The following is a 25,580-nucleotide window of genomic DNA, read 5'->3' as shown; positions in this document are numbered from 1 at the left end:
TTAATGCATGCTCAATCATCCAGGTATGTCTGTGAAGGTTCTCAGTCATCCAGGTCATCGTAGTCTAAGGAGCTTGGAAAGAAAAGCGTCTGGACTTCTTGAGTTGCTTGAAGGCGTTTCACCTCTCATCCGAGAAGCTTCTTCAGTTCTAAGGTCAAATGGTGGGGAGTCCCAGATTTAAAACTCCCACTGGGTTTAAATCTGGCTGCAATGGCTGCAATCACAGCATTGTAGATGGTGACAGATGTACCCTTAGGCCCCCTCCTCGATTCAGAGATGGTCTTTAACTTTTCACGTAAATGAAAGGGAAAGACTCCGCCCTCAAACCAGCGTTCCTCCCTGTCCAGGATGTTACATCCTCATCCTTGAAAGAGTGTCCACTGGCCTGTAGGTGTAAACAGACTGCAGAGTCCTGGCCTGACGACGTGGCTCTTCTGTGTTGTAGCCAGAGGTTCTTTGGTTTCCCCGATTTATAAATCCTGCCAATCCTCCTGCACTTAACAGCGTGCACCATGATCCTTGGGGTCGACCAATTTTTGGTATTAGTTTAGTTTTTTAGTTTCAGTCATTATGCAAATGTACTGTTTATAAGGTTTGGGGAAAACTGCAGTCAGCTGAAACTGAAGAAGTCACCTGGATGATGACGAAATGTTTCTCCCACTGATGAACAGATGAACAGAATCAACCTTTGGGAATATAAAACATAAATATATATTTTTAAAAAAGGTATGAAGCTAAAATGTTGCCACAAAAAGAATCACCATTTATCAATGCTGCAGCTGGGCGAGCGATCAGCGGCTTTGTCAATAATCTTCATCACATTTCTGCATGAAATAGAGAGGACACGTAACGTATTGATCAGCTGATTTCACTCAGTTTGATCTTCAGACGTATGCACCAGTCAGAGCTCCAAGTGCAGTATGGGTGACGATGTTTTTGCAGAGCTTCATCCATACAAATTAAAGAGTCCTTGAACCACACAGGAGGAGGGGGAGATAAGATAAACCTTTATTATTCAGAGGACGGGGTGGAGAGGACGATGTGGAGAAGACGGGCTGGAGGGAGAGTAGGGTTGAGGCAGCTCTGTTCCTGCAGAGTTCGGCTGTCTCTGACTTGTCAGGTTAAAGTGACCTGTTGTTGATCTCCTAAAATTATAATGTGATGATCGTCTTAGTGTGCAGGGCCTTATGTGATGTCATACGATTGTGATGTAATATCCTGTACGACAACGTAAAAAAACATGAAGTTCAGTGAAAAACATTTGGTTGCAATCGCATCGTCCCAGGTGATGTCATTATGGGACATTGTGCCTGGGGGCGGGATCAGCAGAAAGTCGCGGTGATCAGACCAAAGGTCAGCAGGTAAAGGTGTGATGCCAGAGAGGAGGCGGAGTCCTCAGCGTTCTCCAGGCAGCCGTTCTTCTTCAGACACACCCTCTGCTCGCAGAATAAACCTGAAGGGGCACGTGGCATCATCAAGTTGTTCTGTGACATCATTGCATCTCCCAACCCACCTACACCACCTGAGCTGTGTTTACCTGTGAAGTTTTCAGGACAGATGCAGCGCAGGAAGTCGACGCAGGTTCCTCCATTCCGACAGACCAAACGCTCACTGTCGCACACGTTTGCTGATGGTGAAAGATCATCGATCACCAATTAGCTCATCGATAACATGAGGCGCATCATATTCAGCCCCTCTGTGTACCTGTGCAGCCGGCCCCGCCTCCTCTCCAGGTGTATCCAGGTAAACAGGAGTCACAGCGCCTCCCCGTGGCTCCGTCTTTACACTGACAAAGACCCGAGTCCAAGCATCTAGGAGACACGCTGCCGTCTGCGTGGCACTCGCACTCTGAGGACACAACATCCCAAACACGTCTGTGTTACACCTTACATGTACAGTGTAAACAGGACTTATTCATGCAGTTTGCACAATGTCAGTCTGACTCTTACTGTTTCCGACTTCATTCTTACTTTTGTTTGTGTCGCTGTTGTAAATATAAAAATATAGAAATTCCTGTGCTGTGTCATAGTAGAAGGCCCTCACCTGTGGCACTCCAACCGTGTTATTTGTTGTTTATTGTGGAGTGGACCATTTTTCCTCTTTGTCATGCTGCTGTAACACGACAATTTCCCCTGTGGGATCAATAGACTATCTATCTATTCACTAGCTGGGACCACATCCTCAGGTTGGACAGTGTTACGGCCCCGCCCATATTTTGGATCACGGTGTTTGGATTTTGTTCCGAGTGTCCTGTGCCAAGTGCCTGTTTTAAAAAGCCTTCTCCAGCAGCAGACCATCCTTGGCTTCCAAACCATCTTTGATAAACGTCCGTGTGTGACTTTAGAGAATCATTAAGTTTTCTATGTCGGTTGTAGACACTGTACTGAAGCTGCCTTATTATTTTCTGTACTTTTTGCTCTTGTTTATTAAATCAGGGAGTTGGTTTTTGGTTTTTGTTTTTCCCAGGGTTTAGGTAGCACCTCCCTTTTTGGAATAGCTTGCTTTGTTTGTTATTTTGGCCTGTGTTCACCCCAGAGTTAAAGTTTTCAGTTTTTCGTAGCAATGAAAGTACCTTAACCTGTAAACTGGCTTCTGGATATGGCTCTGGGGAGCAAGGCGGGGTCACTTTCCTTTTAACCCTCATGTTGCGCTCCTGTATTCCTAGACCGGGACGTAACAGATTGTGTTTTTAGTAGATAACAGTGGATGACGTGAGCATGAATTGAGCTGTGGTTTGGGAACTGGCAGCAGCTCCTGGGCAGATCCCCACATACTGACAAAAATGCGTATGAATAGCTTGTAGTGCCACAGTGCGGCAGTGGGGTTGGTCATTTATAGACAGAGAACTGGACGGGGCGTGCACAGAGGTGTGGTCCTGCTCCTGAAAGATAAACGATCTCCCTTCTACCTTTTAGGTCTGGCTCAGATGGGTTACTCACTGTGAGATATCAACATAAACTAATGTGATAAGACAACTTCTGACCTGTGGAACATTGTGCTGCCGTTTGATGAGAATACACTTTGGTATCTTATAAAGTCAGAGCTGTGTGAAGACATCTGAGGAGATTTTTACATGTTCGTCCTGGTTGTCATAGAAGAGCTCAAGACCAGAGCTACGGTTCAACCTTTAGATGTTTTACAGGTTTCTAACTTCACATTGAGCTCTGTCTCTGCGTTTGTGTGCATGTTACAGACCAACACAGACGTTCTCGTCAGTCAGCGGCAGCGAGGCATTTCGGTAGTAACCAAGGCGACAGTACTGACAATTCTGCCCCCGCGTGTTGTGTTTACAGCTCACACATGTGACCACGTTGATGAAGTCGATGTAGCTGCAGCGGTTGGAGTGACCATTACACTCACAGTCTGAAGGGAAACACACACACACACCTGTGTTCAAAGAAGGACCACCCACAGCCCCACCCACACCCCCCGGACATCAAACATAGATTGATGACACAACATGAACTTTGATGGGGAGACATTGTTTTATTAGTGCTCATCATGGCACGTAGTGAAATAAAGGGGGAGGAGTTAGAGCAATGAGGGGGGGGACCAGTGCTGATAGGAAGGAGTCAGTGTCTACTTAAGTTTGTGAAAAAAAATTTCTGGACACGATCAGTGTATCTGGAGGTGGTTAGGGGGGGAGTCTATTTCACTGCGAGGTCTGTTTGGTGGGTGGGGTCAGGTATAGGGTGGGACTAATGACTGTAGAAAACATGGACGACGCGACAGCGCCTCCTCGCATTGTGCAAAAATGAAGCCAAAATATCCCACTTGTGGAGGCTGCCATCTTGCATTTTTGGAGCCAGAGTCTGCGCAGTAGTGACTTGAGGTGGAGCGACTGCGTCACGCTCCCGCCCACACACCCGCTGGACATGGCCGGAAACACGCCCCCTACACTTTTTACGTAGCCCGGCTGCTCCAGTTTTTAGCTGGTTTACCGCGACTGACGACTCGTTAAATTAAGGTAAATACAACCACGTCACTGTTATGAAAAAGACACACAGCTTATCATCTTATAGTTCTACAACATCTAAAATCACTCTGTTGTTAATTAGTTTGCTAGATTAGCCGCTAGCATACGCACTGTGTTGGAGGCTTGTTGCTAGCTAGTTAGCGATGCTACACACCTGTTACTTTAATAGTCTGTGCTATTGAATGATTCAGGACTCCTTAGGTTTTGTTTCCATTTTTAGACAGCGATGAGATCAGCTGCACACTCCACAGAGGCCCAGAGTTACTGTTAATATCAAAAATATCATGCCGTCCTTTGAGATTTTAACATAAGACTGTGAGTGTAATGGATCTAAAACTGTTTAAATCTCTACAGCCTGGTAACATGGAAACTTTAAAAACATCAGCAGAAGGTTTCAGTAGTGTAGTCTAATTTGTTCTTTTCATTTAATAAAAGAGTCCATATTATATCAACAGCTACATTCACCCTGGAGAGAAACTAGTGAGGCAGACCATCAGGACCAAGCTGGGTTTCTGGGTCCAGAGGTTTGGAGAAACTTCTTGCCTTTCTTTCATCACAGCTGTCCTGTGCCAGATGTTCTGTTGACCCACTGAAAGAGGCTTCATTTAAGAAACACCAGGAAGACTGAAGCTCATCGCATTGATCAAGCAGGACTCATGATCTTCACCAGCAGCTCCCTCACAGGGAAATCTTCAGCACTCCTCCGTAGGCCCGCCCCAGAAGATGGATAAACCCAGCATTTCATGAACACTGTGATGGAGACCTTTGGTTTGTGTAATGTTATAAATACTCGGATACTCCCCAGAGGCTCCAGGCTTTTACATAAAGATATTATATTCAGTCCTGTAGAAACTTATATATTTAAAAATATATGATCCTCTCTGGTTACTCTGGTATGAATAACTCTGAATCACTTTATGGTAAATAACCCACCATCTGCAAAAAACTGTGAAAGAATTCCAGATGACAAGTTTGTAGTTAAACATACAAGTGACGACCTTTGACCTTCATCAGGTTTTATTTAATTGTGTCAGAGAAACTCAAACGTGCTCTTCATGCAGCTGAGTACATCAAGTGTTTAAAACGGAAGCTGTGCAGGTCTGAGATCAGCAGCTTTGTGAAACACCAAACTGAGGTCCTGTTAATGCTGATATATAGTGACACAGTTACATGAGTGATTAATCCTTTTGTTTTTTGTCTTTAACTTTATCAATAAAACAGCTGCAGCTTTCACTACAGCACATGTGGTACTTTAACCTTTGTACTGTTTTCATCAGTTCATTTTGCAGTTAACATGTGAACATGTTGGATGATCTGTCTGCTGTCACTGGTTGGTGCTGAGGTCTGAATCTGAGGGCAGCTCCTGTAATCACAAAGAGAACAGAACCATCACAAACTGAAATATAAAGTTTATCTCTTAAATCTAAAATAAAGCTGATCCTTCTGTTCTCACACACTCAGGATCTGAAGTTCTTCTCTTACATTTTATCAATTCTACAGTTTAATCCATAGTTACAGATTAATGAGGAGTTACTCAAGTACAAGCTTAAAAAAAATGGTGTTACTGTCTTTACACATGTGGAGACTGAAAACATGCTGCTGTTTTAAGATATTTAATAATCAGCTCTGCACAGGAGCTGAAGCAGGATGCAGCCTGTTGCCTTTACAGTATAACACTTGTAATAAAAGTACAGTAACGGTAATTAGTGACTGAGCAGCCCAGAGCGTTTCTCTTGATTTCTTCAGTCAGGGTAAATTCATTCACCTGCACAGATTAGCTAAACGAACCCTGACAGCCGAGTGCTCATCTTAGCTAGCTAGGTCTCAGGACCGAGCTAAGGACGGTAGTTACGGATTAGCTTACAAACACGTTTAACTTACCGAAAAAGTGCAGCGGGGCCTCGGGTCCTTCTGTCGGGTAGTCCAGTTTACTGAAGAACACCTCAGGGTGTCAGGTTAAAACACTCGGTCGTGTTTTCGTAACGTAAACGCTGGTCCTCCTCTCAGAGCCTACGCTCTATCTGCTATTCCCGAACAGAGATACGCAAGTTTCTCCGTGACTGCAGCTGCCAGTCAAAGCTGCTATGATTACGTTTCACCCCAATTTAACATCACCGCGGTAGGAATTAGAATCAAACTTATGGGAAAGGAGACCCCTTGGACATAAATCAGCAACTATTGATAACAAAAGAAAGAATCTATGGAAAAAGATTATCTGAGGAGAATTAATTAATTTTAGTCTGACCCCCGTCCCATCCTCTAACATGGAGGAGGCGGGGTTTATGACCTATACTGCAGCCAGACACCAGGGGGCGATAGAGACGTTTTGGCTTCATTTTTGGGGAGCTGATGCGTCGTCCATGTTTTCTACAGTCAATGGGTGGGACACAGAGGTCTTACCCTGGAAGCTCACATAGGCAATTTTGGACAGCTGACTGAACTTTGGTCCTCCTGGAATCAGGATCTTCTGGGTTGCTTCAGACACAAAACCAGGTGCGTAACCAGTAAGCATGGCAATATGAAGTCAGGGTCACCACTGCATGATCTACCAATCAGGGATCAGCACAACGTTTACTGGATCTATTCATCCTGTTAGGATTTTTACCATGAGGGTTACATTACTACTACCTGCCAGTAGGTGGCAGTATGGCAGTACAGTGACTGCATTCTGTACCTTTCTTCTCATAGCCTTTGTCCTCTTTCTCCTTCTCTCCTTTGGCTTTAGATTTTTCTTTAGTTTCCTCTTTGGCTTCAGGCACTGCTTGGTTCAAAAAGGAAATGAAATACTTAATTTGTATGAGGATTTTGATGTTTTCTGTTTACATTTCTTCTAAAACACACTAAAAACCTGCCATTAATGCTTCAATAGAAAATGGTTTCAAATTTGCATAAACCTACAATCCGCCCAGTGTCAGTAATCTGACCAATCATGCCATGATGGAGAAATCTCCAAAGGTTCCACTTAATCACTGAAACTTTCAGCCATGGAAACAGTACCTTCCCTTTGGGCAAGATACTAACCCTGAGTTGCTCCATCGGAGTATGAATTTGTGTGCATGTACTTAGAAAGCACTAAGTTTAGAGTCAGTGCTTGTGAGAATGGGTGTGATTGGGTGAATGTGACATGTTGTATAGAGCGCTTTGAGTACTCCGGGAAAGTAGAAAATCGCTATATAAGAATCAGTCCATTTACCATGGATGGATGGGTTGATGGGTGGAGTAATCTATTAACAACAAGGATACTTTCTACACTAATATCTGTTGACTGTGAATCCTAATCTGTTGTTTTTGTACCTTTTTCCTTTGTTGCCTCTCTTGTCATTTCTTGTTTCGAGTCTTTCTTTTCCTCAAACTTCAACCCTCCTGATGGTTCAACAGATTCCTCTCCAGAAGACGTTCTTTCCTTTTTGTTTGCTGTAGAATCTACTGCAGGATTCTCACTGCCTGGATCCACTCTTGGATCCACATTAGGAATGTTTCTGTATGGCACAGAAGAATCTGGACCACTTGATTCAGATTTTTCATTTCCTGTCTCTCCTCTGCCTTGCTTTACTGGAAAAGATTCCTGTCCAGCATTGATAGAATTAGATCCAGGCGTTCCAATATTGTCACCTGAAACATTGCCAGGTTCAACCACAGGCATGGGCTGAGAATCAGATCCTGAATCTTGTCCAGGGCCAACTGACTTTGGGTTTTCTGGAACTGGGAAGGTAAAGTCAACAGGTGCTAAATCACCAGCAGGGTCAGACTGATCTATAGTAGCGGACTTTGTGTCTGATACAGGACCACCTCCATAGGGAGGCAACATGGAGTCCACAGGAATATCTGGAGCTGGAGGGGTAGCATCAGGAGGACGTATTTCTGGAGATGCCCCATCAGGAGAAGGTACATCAGGAGGAGGAAAATCTACTGAAGTATCTGGAGTCTTAGTGGATGGCCCATCTGGAAGTACATCTGGAGAAGGTGGATCAGGAAAAGGTAGGTCAGGAGGAGGTGTATCGGGAGGAAATACATTACGAGAAGGTGGGTCGGGAAGAGGTACATCAGGAGCAGGTTTGTCAGGAGGTGGTCCTTCCAGAGGGAGATCAGGACGAGGAAGTTCTTGAGTAGGTACCTCAAGGAAAGATATATCAGTAGGAGCTCCATCAGGAGCTGGAACATTGAGGGAAGATAAAGCAGGAGGAGATGGTGCACCTGGAAACAGTACATTGGGGGTTGGAACAAAAGGAACTATTTCATCAGGAGTGAGTGTATCTGGAGATGATAGATCAAGAGGGGGCATTTCTGGTAGCTGTACATTATTAGTAAGTGTAACCGGAGATGATGCATCAGGAGAAAGTGTATCCGGAGATAGTATATCCAGTAAAACATCAGGAGAAATTACATCAGGAAGGGCTTCATTAATAGCAGAAGGTATATCCACAGAGGGAGCTTCCAGTGGTAGATCTGGAGGAGGTACAGCCAGAGGAGGTATATCAGGACGAAGAGAAATTCCATCACGTTTTGTTGTAAAGAGAGTATCTCCAGCCTGACTGATACGGACAGATCCAGTGGGGAGAAAGTCTTCAGATTGAGACCCGTCACCTGGGGAAAATGTTTCTGGGATGGTTGTTAGAGGCAGAATTCCAGCTGATGGTGTTGCGACAGTAGGTGACACAGCACTGGTCACCACCTTTGATATATCAGTCCCAAGCACACCAAAGTCTGAAGTGGAGTTATAGGGTGGACCCAGTGGGTCAGAGATAGACCCTCCAGTGTCAGTACTGCTGCCTTGGACAGTGGGGGTGGTACTGGTAGGACGGCTGGTGGTACTGTCTAGTACTCTGGGAGGTGGTTTTTCTCCAGTCTTCAGACGTGGAGTGTTGGGTGGAGCTGTGTCTGTGGTAGGTCCAGCTGTACTGAATGAGTCTGTAAAGGCAACAGAACCTGTAGTACTAATAGTACCACGGACAGCAGTAAGAACTACTGTACCAGTTGTGAGTGTTGAGGTAGAGTCAATAGCAGTTAAAGGAAGGTCAGCTGAATCATTACTACTAGTAAAGTAAGTCACAGTACTAGAGTCAGTCATGTATGTACTGGTACTTGAATTGCCTCCAGTATTAGTAGAAATATCAGCTGAAACCATAAGAGGACCCTCTGTGCTGTTATCAGACATTAATGTGTACATGAATGTAGTCAAAGGAATGTCTTTAGGAGAAGTTGGGTCATTCAAAGTCTTATCAGTCATGCGGTTAGTAGTACTCAAAGCTGTATTAGTATCAGTTTTAGTAGTACTGTCAGTTACAGTATAAGTGGCTGTAGTACTGTCACTGGTAGTTGTAGTAGTAGTAGTACTGTCAGCTGGGGTACCAAAGTCAGTTTTAGTAGGAACAGTAGCTGTAGTAGTTCTGTCAGTTGTGGCTGTAGTAATGCCAACAGCAGTATTTGTGTCGGTTGGCGTCCTGCTCTCAGGTACAGTAGTAATAGTAGCAGTAGTAGTACTGTCAGTCACTCCATCTGATGTGGCAGGTCTATCAGATGCTTCAGAGTTAGAGTCACCACCTGCTGTCAGAGAAGAAGAGTTACGTCTCTTTAGTAATCTTTTCTCTACAGTCTGCAGAACAGGGTACTGGGGCTTTCCAGTCTAATTCTCTGGCTGTAAAAAATAAACTGGTGAGCTGAGTGTGTCCCACCATGAAGCCAGACCAGAAAAAGAATGAAAACAAGATCTTTTTACAGCTAAGAGACTCCAGGGAGGTTTTAATGAAAGGGAGTGCAATAAATGAACATTCTCATAACAGCCACGCAGATGGTCAGGCTGACAGACTCCAGAGTAAACCACCTGCTCTCAAAGGCCTCCCTGGAACCAAAACCTGGTCTTAGTGGAACTGCAATCAACCCCATCCCTCATGCAATCCCTAACCAACAACAGAAACCATTTGAGCCATTAATCTTCTAGTCTTGATGCTTATTTTCTTCAAGTCCTGTCTTTAAATCTGAGACTAAACCACCTCCTCAGCACCCCAAATCTCAACATGTTTATACCTGTCCCCTAACAGTCTGAACAGCAGCGCTATTTTAGAAATTATACAGATGTGTTCACACCATCAACAGGTCAACATTGTACAATGAACCACAGCGCAGAGGCTCCTTTTGCAACTGAACCTGGATCTCAAGGTTCGTACAGTTTGGGTTTCTTTTATGCATCTAGCTCATCCTCAGTCACCTGATCTCTGCCATGGCTCATCAGCCTCTGCTCTGCTTGGGTGGGGTTATTATCTCTGGTCCTTCCTGCATAGGGTGCTGAGGCCATAACATTGGGTTTAGTTTGGAGTCTGTTGCAGCCCATCCAGCCACATCTCATCTCCTGTGATTGTAAGAAACACCCGGTCTGTGTCCTGCAGAGGCTTTATGGACACTAACAATTTCTAATGCAGCTAAATCCACAGACTGCTGGACAAATCCTCTCTTTAGCTGAGACTGTTTCCACCCTGTGCTTTAGTCTCAGAAACTTTGAATCGCGTTTGTCCAGAAATTTGAGAATTCAGCTGCTGACTCCTCGGATCTAAAAAAGTCAGTCACTAGCTGATCTACTGATCTATATAGCTTATCTGTTGATCTCTATTCAGTCAGGGTTGCATCTCCTAGGATGAGTGTGTGTGTGTGACAACTAGCAACTTAAAACAACTTACACAGACTAAGAGCATGAGTGGCTCATCTGTTAACTACATAATTAACATCCAAATTTTCCTTGTAGACTGCTATCGTGTGACTGACGGGGATGATGTAACGTGAAGTGAATTCAACTGCTAAAAGCTCACCTTAGACAAGCTGCACAGAAACGCACAGTTGCTTACAAGTGTAAAGTGCCATGATGCAACACAGACAGGTGAGCAGACAGACAGTTAAGACAGCTAATCAGCTGAGCTGTACTTACTGGCTGCAGGTTCTGTTGCTTCACCTGAGAAGGACATGAATGGAAACAGGTGTAGAGTTTATATTGCTGTTTGCAGGTGCGTGTCTGTGTGCATGTGTAGCTACATACAGGCATTGGCAGTGCCTTTGGGCAGGGGCAGGTATGATCCTGGTCTCCAGGTGCGAGATGTGAACTCTCGGCTGCAGCTCTGACAGTCCTGTCCAGCCGTATTGTGGTCGCATTCACACTGCAGTGTCGCATCGCGCAGCGCACACTGAGATGCATGTAGGTTGCACTTACACCTGAGAAACACACACAAAGAAGGGCTTAGCTTCACTTGAACTTTTACCAACTCATATGAAACTCCTGAAACTAGACCACTAAGATGGACGCTGCTCCTTAAATCTGCATTCTTTCTAATGTCCAGCAGGGAGTGACTCCTCTTGGCTGTGAAGGAGTCTGACTGGACAGAAGTGTACGAGCCTTCAGATCGCTCAGGCGATCTGAGCAGTGAGTACTTTCAGGTCTGACTGAATACAACAGTTTGTCCTGCTCGAAGCAGGCCAGGATTTAGGGCGGGGCTACAGTGGGACTGGTTGAGTTGCTTGTCATGTCAAGATGGTGACAGTGTTCAGCTTGACCATGGATCATCTATCCTCTGTGTATGTCTAAAGTTGCTGAAAACCCCCTGATGTCAGGTAAGCTTTAAAAGAAAATTCTTCTGAATGTAGTCCAATTTCTTTCCAAAATCTCAAATCCTAATCCTCTTAAACTGGCCTCCCTCTCTGTTCTGCCCCCCTACATGACTTTTTGTGATTAGCTGTAATGTTGGGGAACGCCTGATGATGATGGCTGGCTTTTGGCTCGTCTTGGTTGTGATATAGAGGTTGGTTAACTGGTTTTGGCATTGAAATGGTACATTAGTGTTTGTTTGTGGTTGTTTAGTTTGTTACCCAGTAGGGATGTTGGTCTTTGCAGGGCAAGGACTTGTTTGTCTCATTTGTGAATGTAGCCAGTTGTTGCTGAGTTATAGTTAGATTATGGTAGGTCTTTGTTGGTTACCTGGCAAAAACATCAATGTTGGAAATAGCATAGAAGTATTTCAGCAGGTTGTCTCTCTGGACGTAGGTTCCTCCCAGTGCCGGGCGGAGGAGCCTCAGTCGGAGGTTGGTGAAAGTGAAGAAATCTCTGAGTCCCTTTGTGGTCTCCATTCGAGTGTACAGAGCGTCCATGTTGATCAGCTTTGGACCAGCAAACACCCCGAATCGAGCTCGCACCTCAAACACCACAGATTTCTCTTCCTGTTGGTGAGGAGAAGTTTCAGATAACCACAAATAAATATAAGCTGTACGAATGTGTTCTGCATACTGTGCGGGACCAGCATCAGGGTCCAGTTACAGACCTTAGCGCCGACCCAGCGGGAGTACTGCTCGGTGCAGATGACCCGGGTAATGTTACTTGGTGCTAAATCAGAGACTCGTTTGGGCGACATGCCGAACGCCTCGAGACAGTCGTCGGCATAATACTGATACGGCTGCCAAGTGACACCTGAAACACAAACGCTGATTATTTGACAGTTCACGGTGTTTGTGACTTCCTGTTTCCTGGTTTCAGAATCATCTCCAGACAAAATCCATCTGTAAAAGCTTCATAAATGACTTTGTTTCACCCACATCCATGGATCAGAGGAGACAAGGGTTTCTGAATGATACCCCTCAGACTCTGCACTCAGCTAATTACTCTTCAGTGAAGTTGATCAGCTGAATGTTTCAGGAAATCTCTCAAACATTAGTCAGAACAGGTGTTTAACAGGTTTCCAGTCACCTTTGTCGATGGATTTCTCCAGCACCATGCTGGTTGGACGGCCATATTCGAAGGTAACAACAATGTCATCGACCACCTCCAGACTCTTGTTCCAGGTAAGGGTGATGTTGGCCAATAGGGGCTCAGGAAACCTGGACCATGTGATTGTCTGCCAGTAAGTGATGAGCCCACCCCTCTCCCTGTCTCCCATGAGCTGAGGAGGGTGAGACAGGTCTGGGCTAGAGGCGTCGCACTCATCGCTGCACAGGTACGGGTTCTCCTGAGGAAAGACCACATTGAGCACCAATATTTGATAAAACACGAACACGGGCTGTAAGTTTATAAACAATCAAGAATGTCATTGTCACATTAACATCTGTAGCTCCCGTAACTCCTGAAAAATTGAAAGAATTCCAACGCCTCTTCAAAGCAGCGACTCTGCACATTTCAGTGACAGTCATTATAATCCCAGCCATGGTGTTGCAGGAGCCCCTCGAAGACAAAGGTTGATTGAGAGAAAAGAGGGTGAGTGTGATGGAAGTCCACAGAAAACAGACGTTTTATCAGGAATTTGTGTTCTTTTTACTTTTACCTCATACATTATACATGCTTCCCTTAGGCAGCATCATTAGAAGACATAGCATACATTTACACTGCTATGCTGATGACACCCAGCTCTATCTGTCCATGAAGCCAGATAACACACACCATCAGTTAAACTGCAGGAATGTCTTAAAGACATAAAGACCTGGATGGCCGCTAACTTTCTGCTTCTTAATTAGATATTCAAGATGGCGCCGAGTATGGCAGCCTCGTCGCGAGCTCCCCCAAGCAACGGCTTTCTTCTGTGTTTAATTTTACTTTTCCTTTATTTTTTCACGAGCAGCACTTGTCTCCTTGTGTACGACCGACAAACCTTACTGGACATAAAAGACGGTCTTTCTTATAACTTTCCGGAGTTCAAGTTTTGCAACACGGACGCTCCGTTTGCAGACCCCCCATTCATCTCACCTGAGACGCCTTTGTTCTCTGGCCCTGGAGGCCGCAAACGCCGACGCAGAGGGAGAAGATCTGGCGTTCTGGTTCGACTGAGACGGCGCACTTACAGACCACCGTTACCCAGTTTATTACTGGCTAATGTGCAGTCTCTGGAGAACAAGCTGTGCGAGCTTCGGGCACGGATCTCATTCCAGCGAGAGATGCGGGACTGCTGCGTTATCTGCCTCACAGAAACCTGGCTATCGGACAAAGTACCGGACTCCGCAATACAACTGCCGGGGTTCTCTGTGCACCGCGCGGACAGGTCACAGGATCTTACTGGGAAAAGCAGAGGCGGTGGTGTGTGTTTCATGATCAACAACAGCTGGTGTGATTATGCGAACGTGCACCCGGTCAAATCCTTCTGCTCACCGGACCTGGAGTACCTGATGATTAAGTGCCGGCCATTCTGGCTACCGAGGGAATTTACAGCAGTGATTATTACGGCTGTTTACATTCCCCCACAAGCCGACACTGACCGTGCACTCAGGGAACTGTACAGCGCGATCAGCAGTGAGGAAACCGCACACCCAGAGGCAGCGTTTATCACAGCCGGAGACTTTAATAAGGGAAACCTGAAGAAAGTCTCACCAAAACTCCATCAACACATCCTTTTTAACACACGTGGAAACCGGCTACTCGACCACTGTTACACCTCTTTCCGGGATGCGTACAAAGCCCTCCCCCGCGCCCCATTCGGCCAATCAGATCACTGCTCCATCCTGCTCCTGCCCGCCTACAGGCAGAAGCTGAAACAGGAAGCTCCAACCCGGAGGGCGGTGCACTTTTGGACGGACCAATCGGAGTCTGCGCTGCGGGACTGTTTTGATCACGCGGACTGGGAAATGTTTCACGTGGCCGCCAGAGACATTGATGAATACACAGACTCAGTCTGTGGATTTATCAGGAAATGCGTGGAAGATGTCGTCCCATCCAGAACAGTTAAATCCTTCCCAAATCAAAAACCCTGGATTAACGGAGATGTTCGCGCGGCACTGGCGGCACGGAACACCGCCTTTGCCTCCGCGAACACATCGGATTACAAACATGCACATTACCAACTCCGGAAGACGATCAAAGCAGCCAAACGTGAGTACAGGGACAGGGTGGAGCAACAGTTCGACAACCCTCGGAGTATGTGGCAGGGACTAAACACGATCACAGACTTTAGAGGGAAAACCAGCACACCGCAGACCACGGCCTCTCTGTGTGAGGATCTAAACGTATTCTACGCTAGATTCGACACAGCGAACACCATGAGACCGGACAGTGTGCGCACCGCGGATGACGTCAATGCGCACACTGTGTCTGAGGAGGATGTGCGGAAGTGCTTCAGGAAGGTGAACGCGTGCAAAGCTACTGGTCCGGACGGGATTCCCGGCCGCGTCCTCAAGTCATGCGCGGCTCAGCTGGCTGGAGTGTTCACACACATCTTCAACCTTTCCCTCTCTCTGTCTGTAGTCCCAGCCTGCTTCAAAATGGCCACCATCGTCCCTGTACCCAAATCCTCCACCATCTCCTCATTGAACGACTGGCGACCTGTAGCCCTGACCCCCATCGTAAGCAAATGCTTCGAGAAGCTGGTCAGGGACTTCATCTGCTCTGCACTACCCGACTCACTGGACCCTCTACAGTTTGCAGAGGTGTGGACTCGAGTCACATGACTTGGACTCGAGTCAGACTCGAGTCATTAATTTTATGACTTTAGACTTGACTTGAAAAAATGTTCTAAGACTTGTGACTTGACTTGGACTTTTACACCAATGACCTGGGACTTGAATTGGACTTGAACCGGTTTACTTGAAAAGACTTGATATTTTACCCCAAATATAAAATTTAACATGCATATTATATAGAGATTGAAAATGTGACGTCATTCACGGATAGAACCGCAAAGGATTCTGGGAACTCGTGGCAAGCGGTACTAGCGCACGCAGGCTTTCAATTGAAATCAGTCACACAGCGATAAAAAGAAACACAAAAATGTCAAGAAGCTGTTGTATTATTAACTGCAATAGCCGGTCGCATGACAGCTACGGGAAGCCGACGGGTAAAGAGATCGGTTGTTATCGAATTACGTCGTTGAGGAGAAATTGTTCGAGCCATGTTTCCGAAGTAACAAAGAGGCGACTGGATTGCAGCCATTCAAAGACCAAATATAACGTCCCAGAACACTCCAGCTCACAGGTTAGTCTGCTCCAAGCATTTACACAAAGGTCAGTCTGCTGTTGTAGTTAATGCGTCATTTTTCTTAACATAATTGGTGATATAGGTTACAAGCAAGTCTGGCGCTGAACAGAAATTGTCGCGCTATGCTCCTTTGTTTATTGTGCATAAATAGTAAATTGTCCTGACACAATATTGTGTTTCGCTTCTGTTATTATGGTACAGTGACAAAAACATATACTTTTATTCACAGGATAAAACAGTTGTTTTGTATCACCAATTGTCCAGTACGATTACAGCATACAGTATTATTGTCACTGCTACATTTCTGTGATGCTACCAGAAATTATTTCCACTGCTAATTAATTACCGTTGAGCTCAAAGGTCCTATTAATAAACGGTTAACGAATGTGTATTTATGACGACGATTTGTGAGACTGGTAAACTTATGATACGTACGATGGTCTTTACTTTCTACACGGTGCATTTCAAGGTCCTGTACCCATCCGTCGGTAAACTGTACCTGGGCTTGTTGCAGTGACCGGAAGTTACTAAACTTCACGAGTGTATGCACTCACTCCAAGAAGTGTATAATTATAAATATGCATATAAATATGCTACGATGAGATAGCTGACTTCATCTAACTAGCAAATGTTTTCCAGGCTACGTTGGTGATGCAGTTTTTTTTTTTTAAATGATATTTTAAAAAAATATCATTTATTTATGTATGATATTTTTGTCATGCGATTTTAAAGCCAGTCCTACAACCGCATCCAAGAATAACATGCGGCTTATCTCAGAACTTTCGGTGAAAATTATTCTTGGAGCTAGGTTTAATTGAGCTGCATTTTAAAGAGGTGCAATTTCACAATTTGTGTATATTTTCTAAGTTCACTATTTTGTCATGTGTTGAGAAAAACACAGATTTAAAAATTACATGGTCTAATATTTACATTTAGCATATAACTGCAACATGCTTTTTTTCGTTTTTTTTTTTAAAGACTCGAAAGGACTTGAAATTCAAAATTTCAGACTTGTGACTTTACTTGGACTTTTACACCAGTGACTTGAGACTCGACTCTGACTTGCCTGACATTACTTGAGACTTGACTTGAGACTTGAGGATAAAGACTTGAGACTTACTTGAGACTTGCAAAACAATGACTTGGTCCCACCTCTGACAGTTTGCATACCGCCACAACAGGTCCACTGATGATGCCATAGCCCTGACACTACACACTGCCCTGTCACACCTGGAGAAGAGAGACACGTATGTGAGGATGCTGTTTGTAGATTACAGCTCAGCATTCAATACCATCGTTCCCTCGAAGCTGGACAGGAAACTGCAGGATCTAGGACTGAGCAGCTCCCTCTGCAGCTGGATCCTTAGCTTCCTGTCTGACAGACGCCAGGTGGTCAGACTGGGCAGCATCACCTCATCCCCCATCACACTGAACACTGGTGCTCCACAGGGGTGTGTACTGAGCCCTCTCCTGTACTCACTCTACACCTACGACTGCACAGCCACTAACAGCTCCAACATCATTGTGAAGTTTGCGGACGACACTACAGTGGTGGGTCTTATCACCAACGGTGATGAGACGGCTTACAGGGAGGAGGTCAGCGCCCTGACCCACTGGTGTCAAGACAACCATCTCACCCTCAACGTCGCAAAGACAAAGGAGTTGATAGTGGACTTCCGGAGGTGCAGAGAAGTACACACCCCCATCACCATCAACGGCGCTGCTGTGGAGAGAGTGAGCAGCTTCCGGTTCCTTGGAGTACATCTGGCTGAGGATCTTACGTGGTCAGTACACACAAACAAAACAGTGAAGAAGGCGCAGCAGCGCCTCTTCTTTCTCAGGAGACTGAAAAGATTCGGCATGAGCCCTCGCATCCTCAGGACCTTCTATCACTGTGCCATTGAGAGCATCCTCACTGGATGCATCACCACCTGGTATGGCAACAGCACCGCCTACAACTGCAAAGCTCTCCAGAGAGTAGTGCGGTGCTCTGAACGGATAATTGGAGGTGAGCTTCCCTCCCTCCAAGACATCTACAGGAAGCGGTGCCTGAGGAAAGCGGGGAGGATCATCAAGGACTCCAGTCACCCCAGCCATAAACTGTTCAGACTACTTCCATCAGGAAGGAGGTTCTGCAGCATCCGGTCCCGTACCAGCAGACTGAGAGACAGCTTTTTCCATCAGGCCATCAGACTGCTGAACACGTCATAGACACCTCAGCTTCACTACTGGAACTTCAACATTATGCACTCCACACTGTATATAAATGCCACTTGTTTTGCACATATTCAACTCTGTATATTTTATATATTTTATTATTATTATTATTATTATTATTATTATTATTATTATTATTTATTTATTTATTTTTTTTACTATTTAATTTGTAAAAATGTGTATACACACACACACACACACACACACACACACACACACACACACACACACACACGTAGGAAAATATTTAGTATACACATCCAGAAATGCATATACTATTATATATTGTACATATATTTATTAGTTTCAGGTTGTCCATTCTTGTATTTTGCTCGTTTGTGTTGTTGTGTTTGCACATCTCTGTTGCTTGTGGGGCTCGCACACAAGAATTTCACTCGCATGTGCTGTGCCAGTGTGCCTGCACATGTGATGTGACAATAAAAGTGATTTGATTTGATTTGGTTTGATTTGATTCAGATCAAACTGAGGTTATTTTACTCGGCCCTGAAAAGCTTAGAAATATGGTATCTAACCAGATTCTTACTCTGGATGGCATTACCTTGGCCTCCAGTAACGCTGTGAAAGTAATGGAGAGTAATGAGAGCAACTTTAGTGATAGTTTGCAGGATTTGTATGTTATGTAAATTGCCCAAGAAATAGTGTTAAGACTGGATTTATGTTACCCGTAGACAGTGTGTGGCCAAAAATAGAAATTAGAAGTGGGTTTAGAGCTTGATTTGTGAGCATGATTTGTTTCGTTACATTCTAGTTATTATTTTCACATGCAAGTAAATTTAAAGGGATAAATAAGGAATTAGTTCATTTCTCAGGAGAGAAATGAAGAGGGGGTCTTTTGAGGTTTAAATTTATAATCTTAAATACTTATATGCTGATTATATTGCTTTATAAGAAAGGCCTAACTCTGAGTACACTCTGTGCCAAAAGTGTTGACAGGAAACAACATGGTTTTGCAGAAGCATGGTAACTGCAGTAGAAAGTGAAACCAACTAGGCTGTTTGATCGAAACTTAAAGTGTGGTGTGACGTAGAGAGCAAGTATATAAATAACTAGGCTTCCTTTTTGTGCTTCAGTCCTGGGGTTGTGAGATTTGTGTTCAGGTCTCCATATCCCGGATATGTAAATTAAAGATCATTTTTAAAGTAAAAGACCACTTTGAGCCGTGTCTTTTTTGGCCGTAAAGAATACAAAAGAACCGGAATTTAATAGAACCTTGGAGTCATTTTTGACCAGGACATGTCCTTCAACGCACATATTAAACAAATGTGTAAGACTGCTTTCTTCCATTTGTGCAACATCTCTAAAGTTCTCTAAAGCTGAAAAACTAGTTTATGCATTTATTACTTCCAGGCTGGACGACTGTAATTCATTATTATCAGGAAGTCCTAAAAACTCCCTGAAAAGCCTTCAGTTAATCCAAAATGCTGCAGCAAGAGTCCTGACAGGGACTAGAAAGAGAGAGCAGATTTCTCCTGTTTTGGCTTCCCTTCATTGGCTTCCTGTTAAATCCAGAATTCAAAATCCTGCTCCTCACATACAAGGTCTTAAATAATCAGGCCCCATCTTATCTTAATGACCTTGTAGTACCATATCACCCTATTAGAGCACTTCGCTCTCACTCTGCAGGCCTACTTGTTGTTCCTAGAGTATTTAAAAGTAGAATGGGAGGCAGAGCCTTCAGTTTTCAGGCCCCTCTTCTGTGGAACCAGCTTCCAGTTTGGATTCGGGACACAGACACTATCTCTACTTTCAAGATTAGGCTTCAAACTTTCCTTTTTGATAAAGCATATAGTTAGGGCTGGACCAGGTGACCCTGAATCCTCCCTTAGTTATGCTGCAATAGACGCAGGCTGCTGGGGGATTCCCATGATGCATTGAGTTTTTCCTTTCCAGTCACCTTTCTCACTCACTATGTGTTAACAGACCTCTCTGCATTGAATCATATCTGTTATTAACCTCTGTCTCTCTTCCACAGCATGTCTTTATCCTGTCTTCCTTCTCTCACCCCAACCAATCACAGCAGATGGCCCCGCCCCTCCCTGAGCCTGGTTCTGCCGGAGGTTTCTTCCTGTTAAAAAAGAGTTTTTCCTTCCCACTGTTGCCAAAGTGCTTGCTCATAGGGGGTCATATGATTGTTGGGTTTTTCTCTGTATCTATGAAGCGCCTTGAGGCGACTTTTGTTGTGATTTGGCACTATATAAATAAAATTGAATTGAATTGAATTAAAAAATGTGCTGTTCGAGGTAGTCAGAGTGGACTGAGATGAGGAAAGACCCTAACTTCAGCGCAGAAGTGCTAGTATTAATGGTGAACATGGACCAGCACCGGTGTGGCTTTTCATGGCCAGTGTTTGTAGTTTTATTGTTGCGGGTGCTTCCTGATTTGGTCTGACATGCTGTTTGTAGGCGGTTAATACCGATGACGTTTGCAAAGACAAACTGTGCGGTGTTCTCACAACTTCTGTTTGCCTGTGTCTAATTAATGTTGACCTTTAACCTAGGCCTCCGTTACACTTACACATACTTTGTGTAGTCATTAAAGGTCAGTATGCTGTACCTTTACAGAGACTCTAACATGTGCAGAGAGGGATTAACACTGATGCTAATCTGATTAGGGTTTGAGGTTTATCCTTTAACTTCAGCTGCTGTGTGCAGGAGAAATGGCTTTAACTAACCAGCACTAACTAATCACACGAAGAGGGCCGAAAACCTGAAATACATGCTGAAGGAGACGTGTTAGACTCATTCCTGTCAGATGATCATGAAAGTGTTTAAATTTTCATGTAGTTTCCACCAAAATATCCAAACTCAGAGTCCAACATCAGATAACTAGGAAACATTCGGAAGGACCCTGGTCTTGTTAGAAGAGACGGCATCCATCCTGCTTTGGATGGAGCAGCTCCTGCCAAATTTATTAAACCCCCCAAAACGTGACCCGAGTTGGGACCAGGAAGCAGAGGTGCAGTCTTACAGGCCTCTCTGGAGTTTTAAGGAATTGGGTAAACTCATGAAATCTGTTCGATCTGTCGCTAACTTTCTTGGTCACCTGACTAGATGTAGTTTCGACATCAGCACCAATGACAATGACAGAAGTAAACTCACTACTACGTCTCAGTAATATCACCTAATTTGTTCCAAATAAAAAGGTTTTTAAAAATGAATCCTTGTGTATTTAGTTGTCAGCGTGACCACAATGTAATATAAGCCAATTAGACTCCAAAGTTAACTGACAGTTATTCCAAATGTAATGAATAACTTTAACAAAGTTACAAGCAATACTGAGTTCAACTAAGAATGTCAAAAACATCAAATCTACATTCAAATTGACCAGTTTATAGAAAACCCCGACAAAGCATGCCAGAGCTCCTTGGGCCGCTCACTCCAGAGCTGAGTGTGAAAAACAGCCAACACTCAATCACCTTTAGCATGAGGTGGGAACAGGAAACAGGTTTGTGTTGAGGATCTGAGGGTTCGCAGCGGTTGGTACAGGAACAGCAGGTCGATACTCTGAAATGGGATTTAACTTTACTGAGTCAAATCTGAAGAGCAGCAAGCTGGAGTAACATGTTCAGGGTTCCTGGAAAGTTTGGATAGCAAAGCTTATTAATTCCCGTTAAAAGACTGTTACAGTAGTCTGACTCAAAGCATGTGTGGTGGTCTGAATGTAAACTCATTATTGATCCTGTGTGATAAGAAATGTCATTGAATGTTGGGGGGTGTAGATACCTGCACAGATAGCAGGTATCTACACCCACTCTTCACTTTAAAAACTGTAAACAGCTCCGTCGACACTTTGAACCGTGAGCATGTCAACTAAACGCTAACATGAGTTGTTCCCACACTTCATAGCTGATTTCAGATCAGTTAGTCACGCAAGTCTCAGGAGGAAGCTGGCGAAAAGCCGTGCAGGTACAGCCGGGATTCAAACCAGGAACCTTCTTGCTTGGAGGCATAACCACTGTTCCACCCAATGTGATTACAGCTAAGTCTGTTTTTCAGTGGAGCCAGTGGCTCCAGAGTCCATCTGCTGCACAGTCTGAACGTCCTTGTTCATGTTTTGATCACGTTACTGCGCCTGTGTAACCCACTGAACTTTAGCGTGTTTCACGTATGTTGTGAGACGCTTCCTCTCCGACTCTCGGGGTCTTTTCACTGACACAAATGAAATCAATTAGCATTTAGTCTTTGCTTCATTACAGCTGTTACATTTATCAATAATTCAGGCAGGACTTCAGCTTCCCAAAGGAACAATTAGAGAGCCAGCGGGATCACCGTGTCCTCTGTGTGTTTGCAGAGGGGTCCAAACTGTGGCTCGGGGCGCCTGCAGGAGGTCATACAATGACTGACAGGTGATCGTCTACTCTTCCTTGTTTTGGTGAAAGATAACGAGCTGCTCACGTTTAAAATGAGTGAAACACCAACAATTTAAATGTAGTCAGAGAACTTTAAAATAATTTCATCAGCAAACAGTTCAGATGCTGCAGCACCAATCACAAGCTCTCTGTGAAGTGAAACCCTCACCTGTGGACAGAGTTCATCTGACAAACTGAAGTTTGTGGAGTGAAAATGATGAAGAGAGCAGAGCTACAATGTCTTTCTGTGACACAGGCAACAGGAAGTCGGCTCAGAGGTCACCTGTGTGTTCAGGTTTGTGATCAGGTGTGTGTGTGTTCAGGTGCGTCAGACTGACCAGTGTACAGAATCTCTCAGGTGGGTTTCCGCAGGTGATCCCAGGGGGGTCAACTCTGATCTGCATCACCTCCTTCATGTTGGTTGGGGGCGGCTGACAGGCGTAAAACTCAGGCCCCGCCTTTGAGCCACGCAGAGATCGACAGACATCAAACTGACACCGTCCACGCGGCAGCAGGAGGGCGAGGAGGGCGAGGAGGGCGTGTGAGAGGGACATGATGAACTGTCAGGCAAACAGGAAGTTCAGCTGAAGGTCATGCCATAGTTACAGCTTTGCCAGGCCTACTTCAAACAGGTGGCTACCATGGCAACCATCTGCTTTCTGTGTGGTTGTCATGGTGTGCTAAAGGTTTTGCTTGCCGCCCACAGGCCTGCAGTGGAAGAACAGAAACAGAGCATCAAACGTTGAGTACGCCGTGAACTTGAACCAAACATGTTCACAGACAGGAAACAATCTGCTCAAAATGACCTCACTTCCTGTTTGCAGCTGCCACCTTTGGGCACAGGCTTGTGTTGTCTCTGGAAGCTCGCCTGTGCATTCAAACCAATTATTCATGAATATTTTCTACGTTGTTGCCTTCAGCCGAGAGCTTTCACGTGTTTTACTCCTTTAATAAAGGAGGCGCTGCTTTTGTTCAGCCTGGAAACGTAAGGAGCAATGCACCTTACAGGAAGCTACTCAGTCTGCACGAACCGGTCACTAAGCTGAGTTGGAACCAGGCGCCCCTTCATTATGGACAAACTGTGAAGAAGTCAGAGACCGGGCAGGCCATTTCTCCCAGTCACATCTCACTGTTACTGGTCATGTGACCGTTGAAGACTCCCAGCAGGACAACCGAACCCTACAGGACCTGAGTACTCTGAGCTGTGATTGGACAAGTCCGCACAAACCCCAGTCGAGACCTGTTCTCCCACCCAAACACGCAGGGAAGCAAGGCTCACATCCACCAGAGAAACGCGTGAACCTTGGGGATAGAAGAAGACCCGCCGCCCCTCGCCCACCACCTGTCACTGCGGACAGCTGCAAACTGGGGCAGTATCCAGCCCCGCCTTCCTGGAGTCCAGTTCCACAGCTGGAGCCGAGCATCGTGCCATCTCTCAGCCTCAGGCAGGGAAGTACCACAACCCGACACCCCCCCCAAAGTGACAATCGCCAAGTTTTTCCTACCAGTATAAACACCCTAACCAGCGGCGACCCTGAAGCACTGACCAGCTACTGAAAGCATCCAGATGTTTGTGACCTGCCGGTTTACCTGAAGTCTTTTAATCAGCCGTCATCATGCAGGAGCAGGTGTGTAGATGTTGCTCAGCGTCCTGCAGCCTCTGGAGAAATAAAGCGAGACGGTCCGAGCTCGGCTCAGAATCTGTGTTTGTTTGTGAGATGGCAGAGATGATTAAACTGAGACGCTCGGTCCTCCGACTCTTCCTCTTTATTAAAATCTTCCTGCTGATGAAACCGGAGCGGGATCAGTACCATGCCTGACACACACTCAGCGTCCACTTCATTAGGAACACCTCCTCACTAATGTCTCGTTTACTTTCAGAAAATCATAATTTTATCACCTGACGCTTTCAGATCAGTTTTCACCTGAGACACCTTCGTACACACCTGCTCAGGTTATTTCATCCGTGTGTCTGTCTGTCTGCAAGCACACCTGTCTGTGTGACAGCCACTCACCTGTCTGTCTTCAAGTTGATTCTTGATGAGCTGATTAAACGGGCGATCAAACATTCCTCCTCCTCAGCTCCTCTCTTCTTACTGTATTTCCTTTTGTTCCCTTCCTCTTCTCGTTAATCCTCCTCTTCCTCAGCGAGCCTCCTTCTGTTTCTCCTCTAATCCCTCTCCTCGTCCCCTCTTCTTTTCTCTCTCAGAGAGCTGTCGCTCTGATGGCTCAGCCCTCCCTCTCGCTCTCTCTCTCTGGATCAGGTGGTAAAACGGTTCATCTGACGGTTGATAGCGAGGGGTGAATAACCCCGCTAGTCACATGACTGGCATCTGATCCTGACAGGAAACAAACTTTTTTCCTCTGAGAGTTAATATTGATATTCTGCACCTGCTCAGGTAAACAAAGGTGTCAGTCACAAATAAACGAAATGGCCAGGAATGGGTTGATGGGCGGAGACCACGTCCCCCGGTCTGACAGGAGGTGGAGTCTTTGAGCTATGAGCTGATGATGTGGTGGTTCTAGTTCAGGTCCACCTGCAGCTCTGTGAGAGCCTTTTAGCCAAACGTTACATCGCTGCTCAGTAAAAAGATCCCTGATGATTAAATTACAAAATATATGCAACAAATTTATGAAATCATTGGAGCAAATCAGCAAAAACAACCATCAGGGTCAGATCCTGATGGAAACTTCCTATAATCTCAGGAATCTTTCTGCTTTTACTGGCTAGTTTGAAGAGAATTTTTAGAGCTACGCTTCTTTTGCATCACTGCTGTGCTGTCGGCTCCTTAGGACTGCCACATGTTTTAGTTTACGGCAAATATCTGAGACTTATGAGGCTTCGCCCCAGCAGGAACGCATCCCAAGCCCATCCTGTGCTTCCAGGACACCTGGATCAAGGCCACTGTCCTGCAGCGAGGCTCCACATATGAGCACACGGCCTCCTGCAGCACCTCGGCTCCATCCAGTTCATCCTGACTCTAAACCCACCCTGCTCCTCACACAGTTGTTGGGGGCTCCACAGAAGTCCCAGAGATCCCAGATTATAGTCAATGTGGGAACACCTGGGAGTCCAGTTCCTGCTCTCAGCC

General features: G+C 45.2%; 1 protein-coding gene across 1 annotated transcript; it reads right to left on the bottom strand.

Annotated features, from left to right (window-relative positions):
- Positions 1 to 627: 627 nt before the first annotated feature.
- ntng2a (netrin g2a) lies at positions 628 to 24,857 on the bottom strand. The gene is made up of 10 exons (XM_040046721.1): positions 24,504 to 24,857; positions 22,827 to 23,196; positions 12,696 to 12,954; positions 12,274 to 12,419; positions 11,934 to 12,172; positions 11,001 to 11,173; positions 10,893 to 10,916; positions 1,705 to 3,363; positions 1,538 to 1,627; positions 628 to 1,453 (listed from the first exon to the last, which is right to left on the bottom strand). Exons 2-8 carry the CDS (start codon positions 23,040 to 23,042, stop codon positions 3,188 to 3,190), a joined length of 1,233 nt encoding a protein of 410 aa, XP_039902655.1. The 5' UTR covers positions 23,043 to 23,196; positions 24,504 to 24,857; the 3' UTR covers positions 628 to 1,453; positions 1,538 to 1,627; positions 1,705 to 3,187.
- Between the last annotated feature and the right edge of the window lie 723 nt (positions 24,858 to 25,580).

Source organism: Simochromis diagramma, unplaced genomic scaffold, assembly GCF_900408965.1.
Source record: "Simochromis diagramma unplaced genomic scaffold, fSimDia1.1 OVJJ01000038.1, whole genome shotgun sequence".
Classification (NCBI taxonomy): domain Eukaryota; kingdom Metazoa; phylum Chordata; class Actinopteri; order Cichliformes; family Cichlidae; genus Simochromis; species Simochromis diagramma.
The sequence above is the reverse complement of the archived record's forward strand: the minus strand, read 5'-3'. Positions and strand labels throughout refer to the sequence as shown.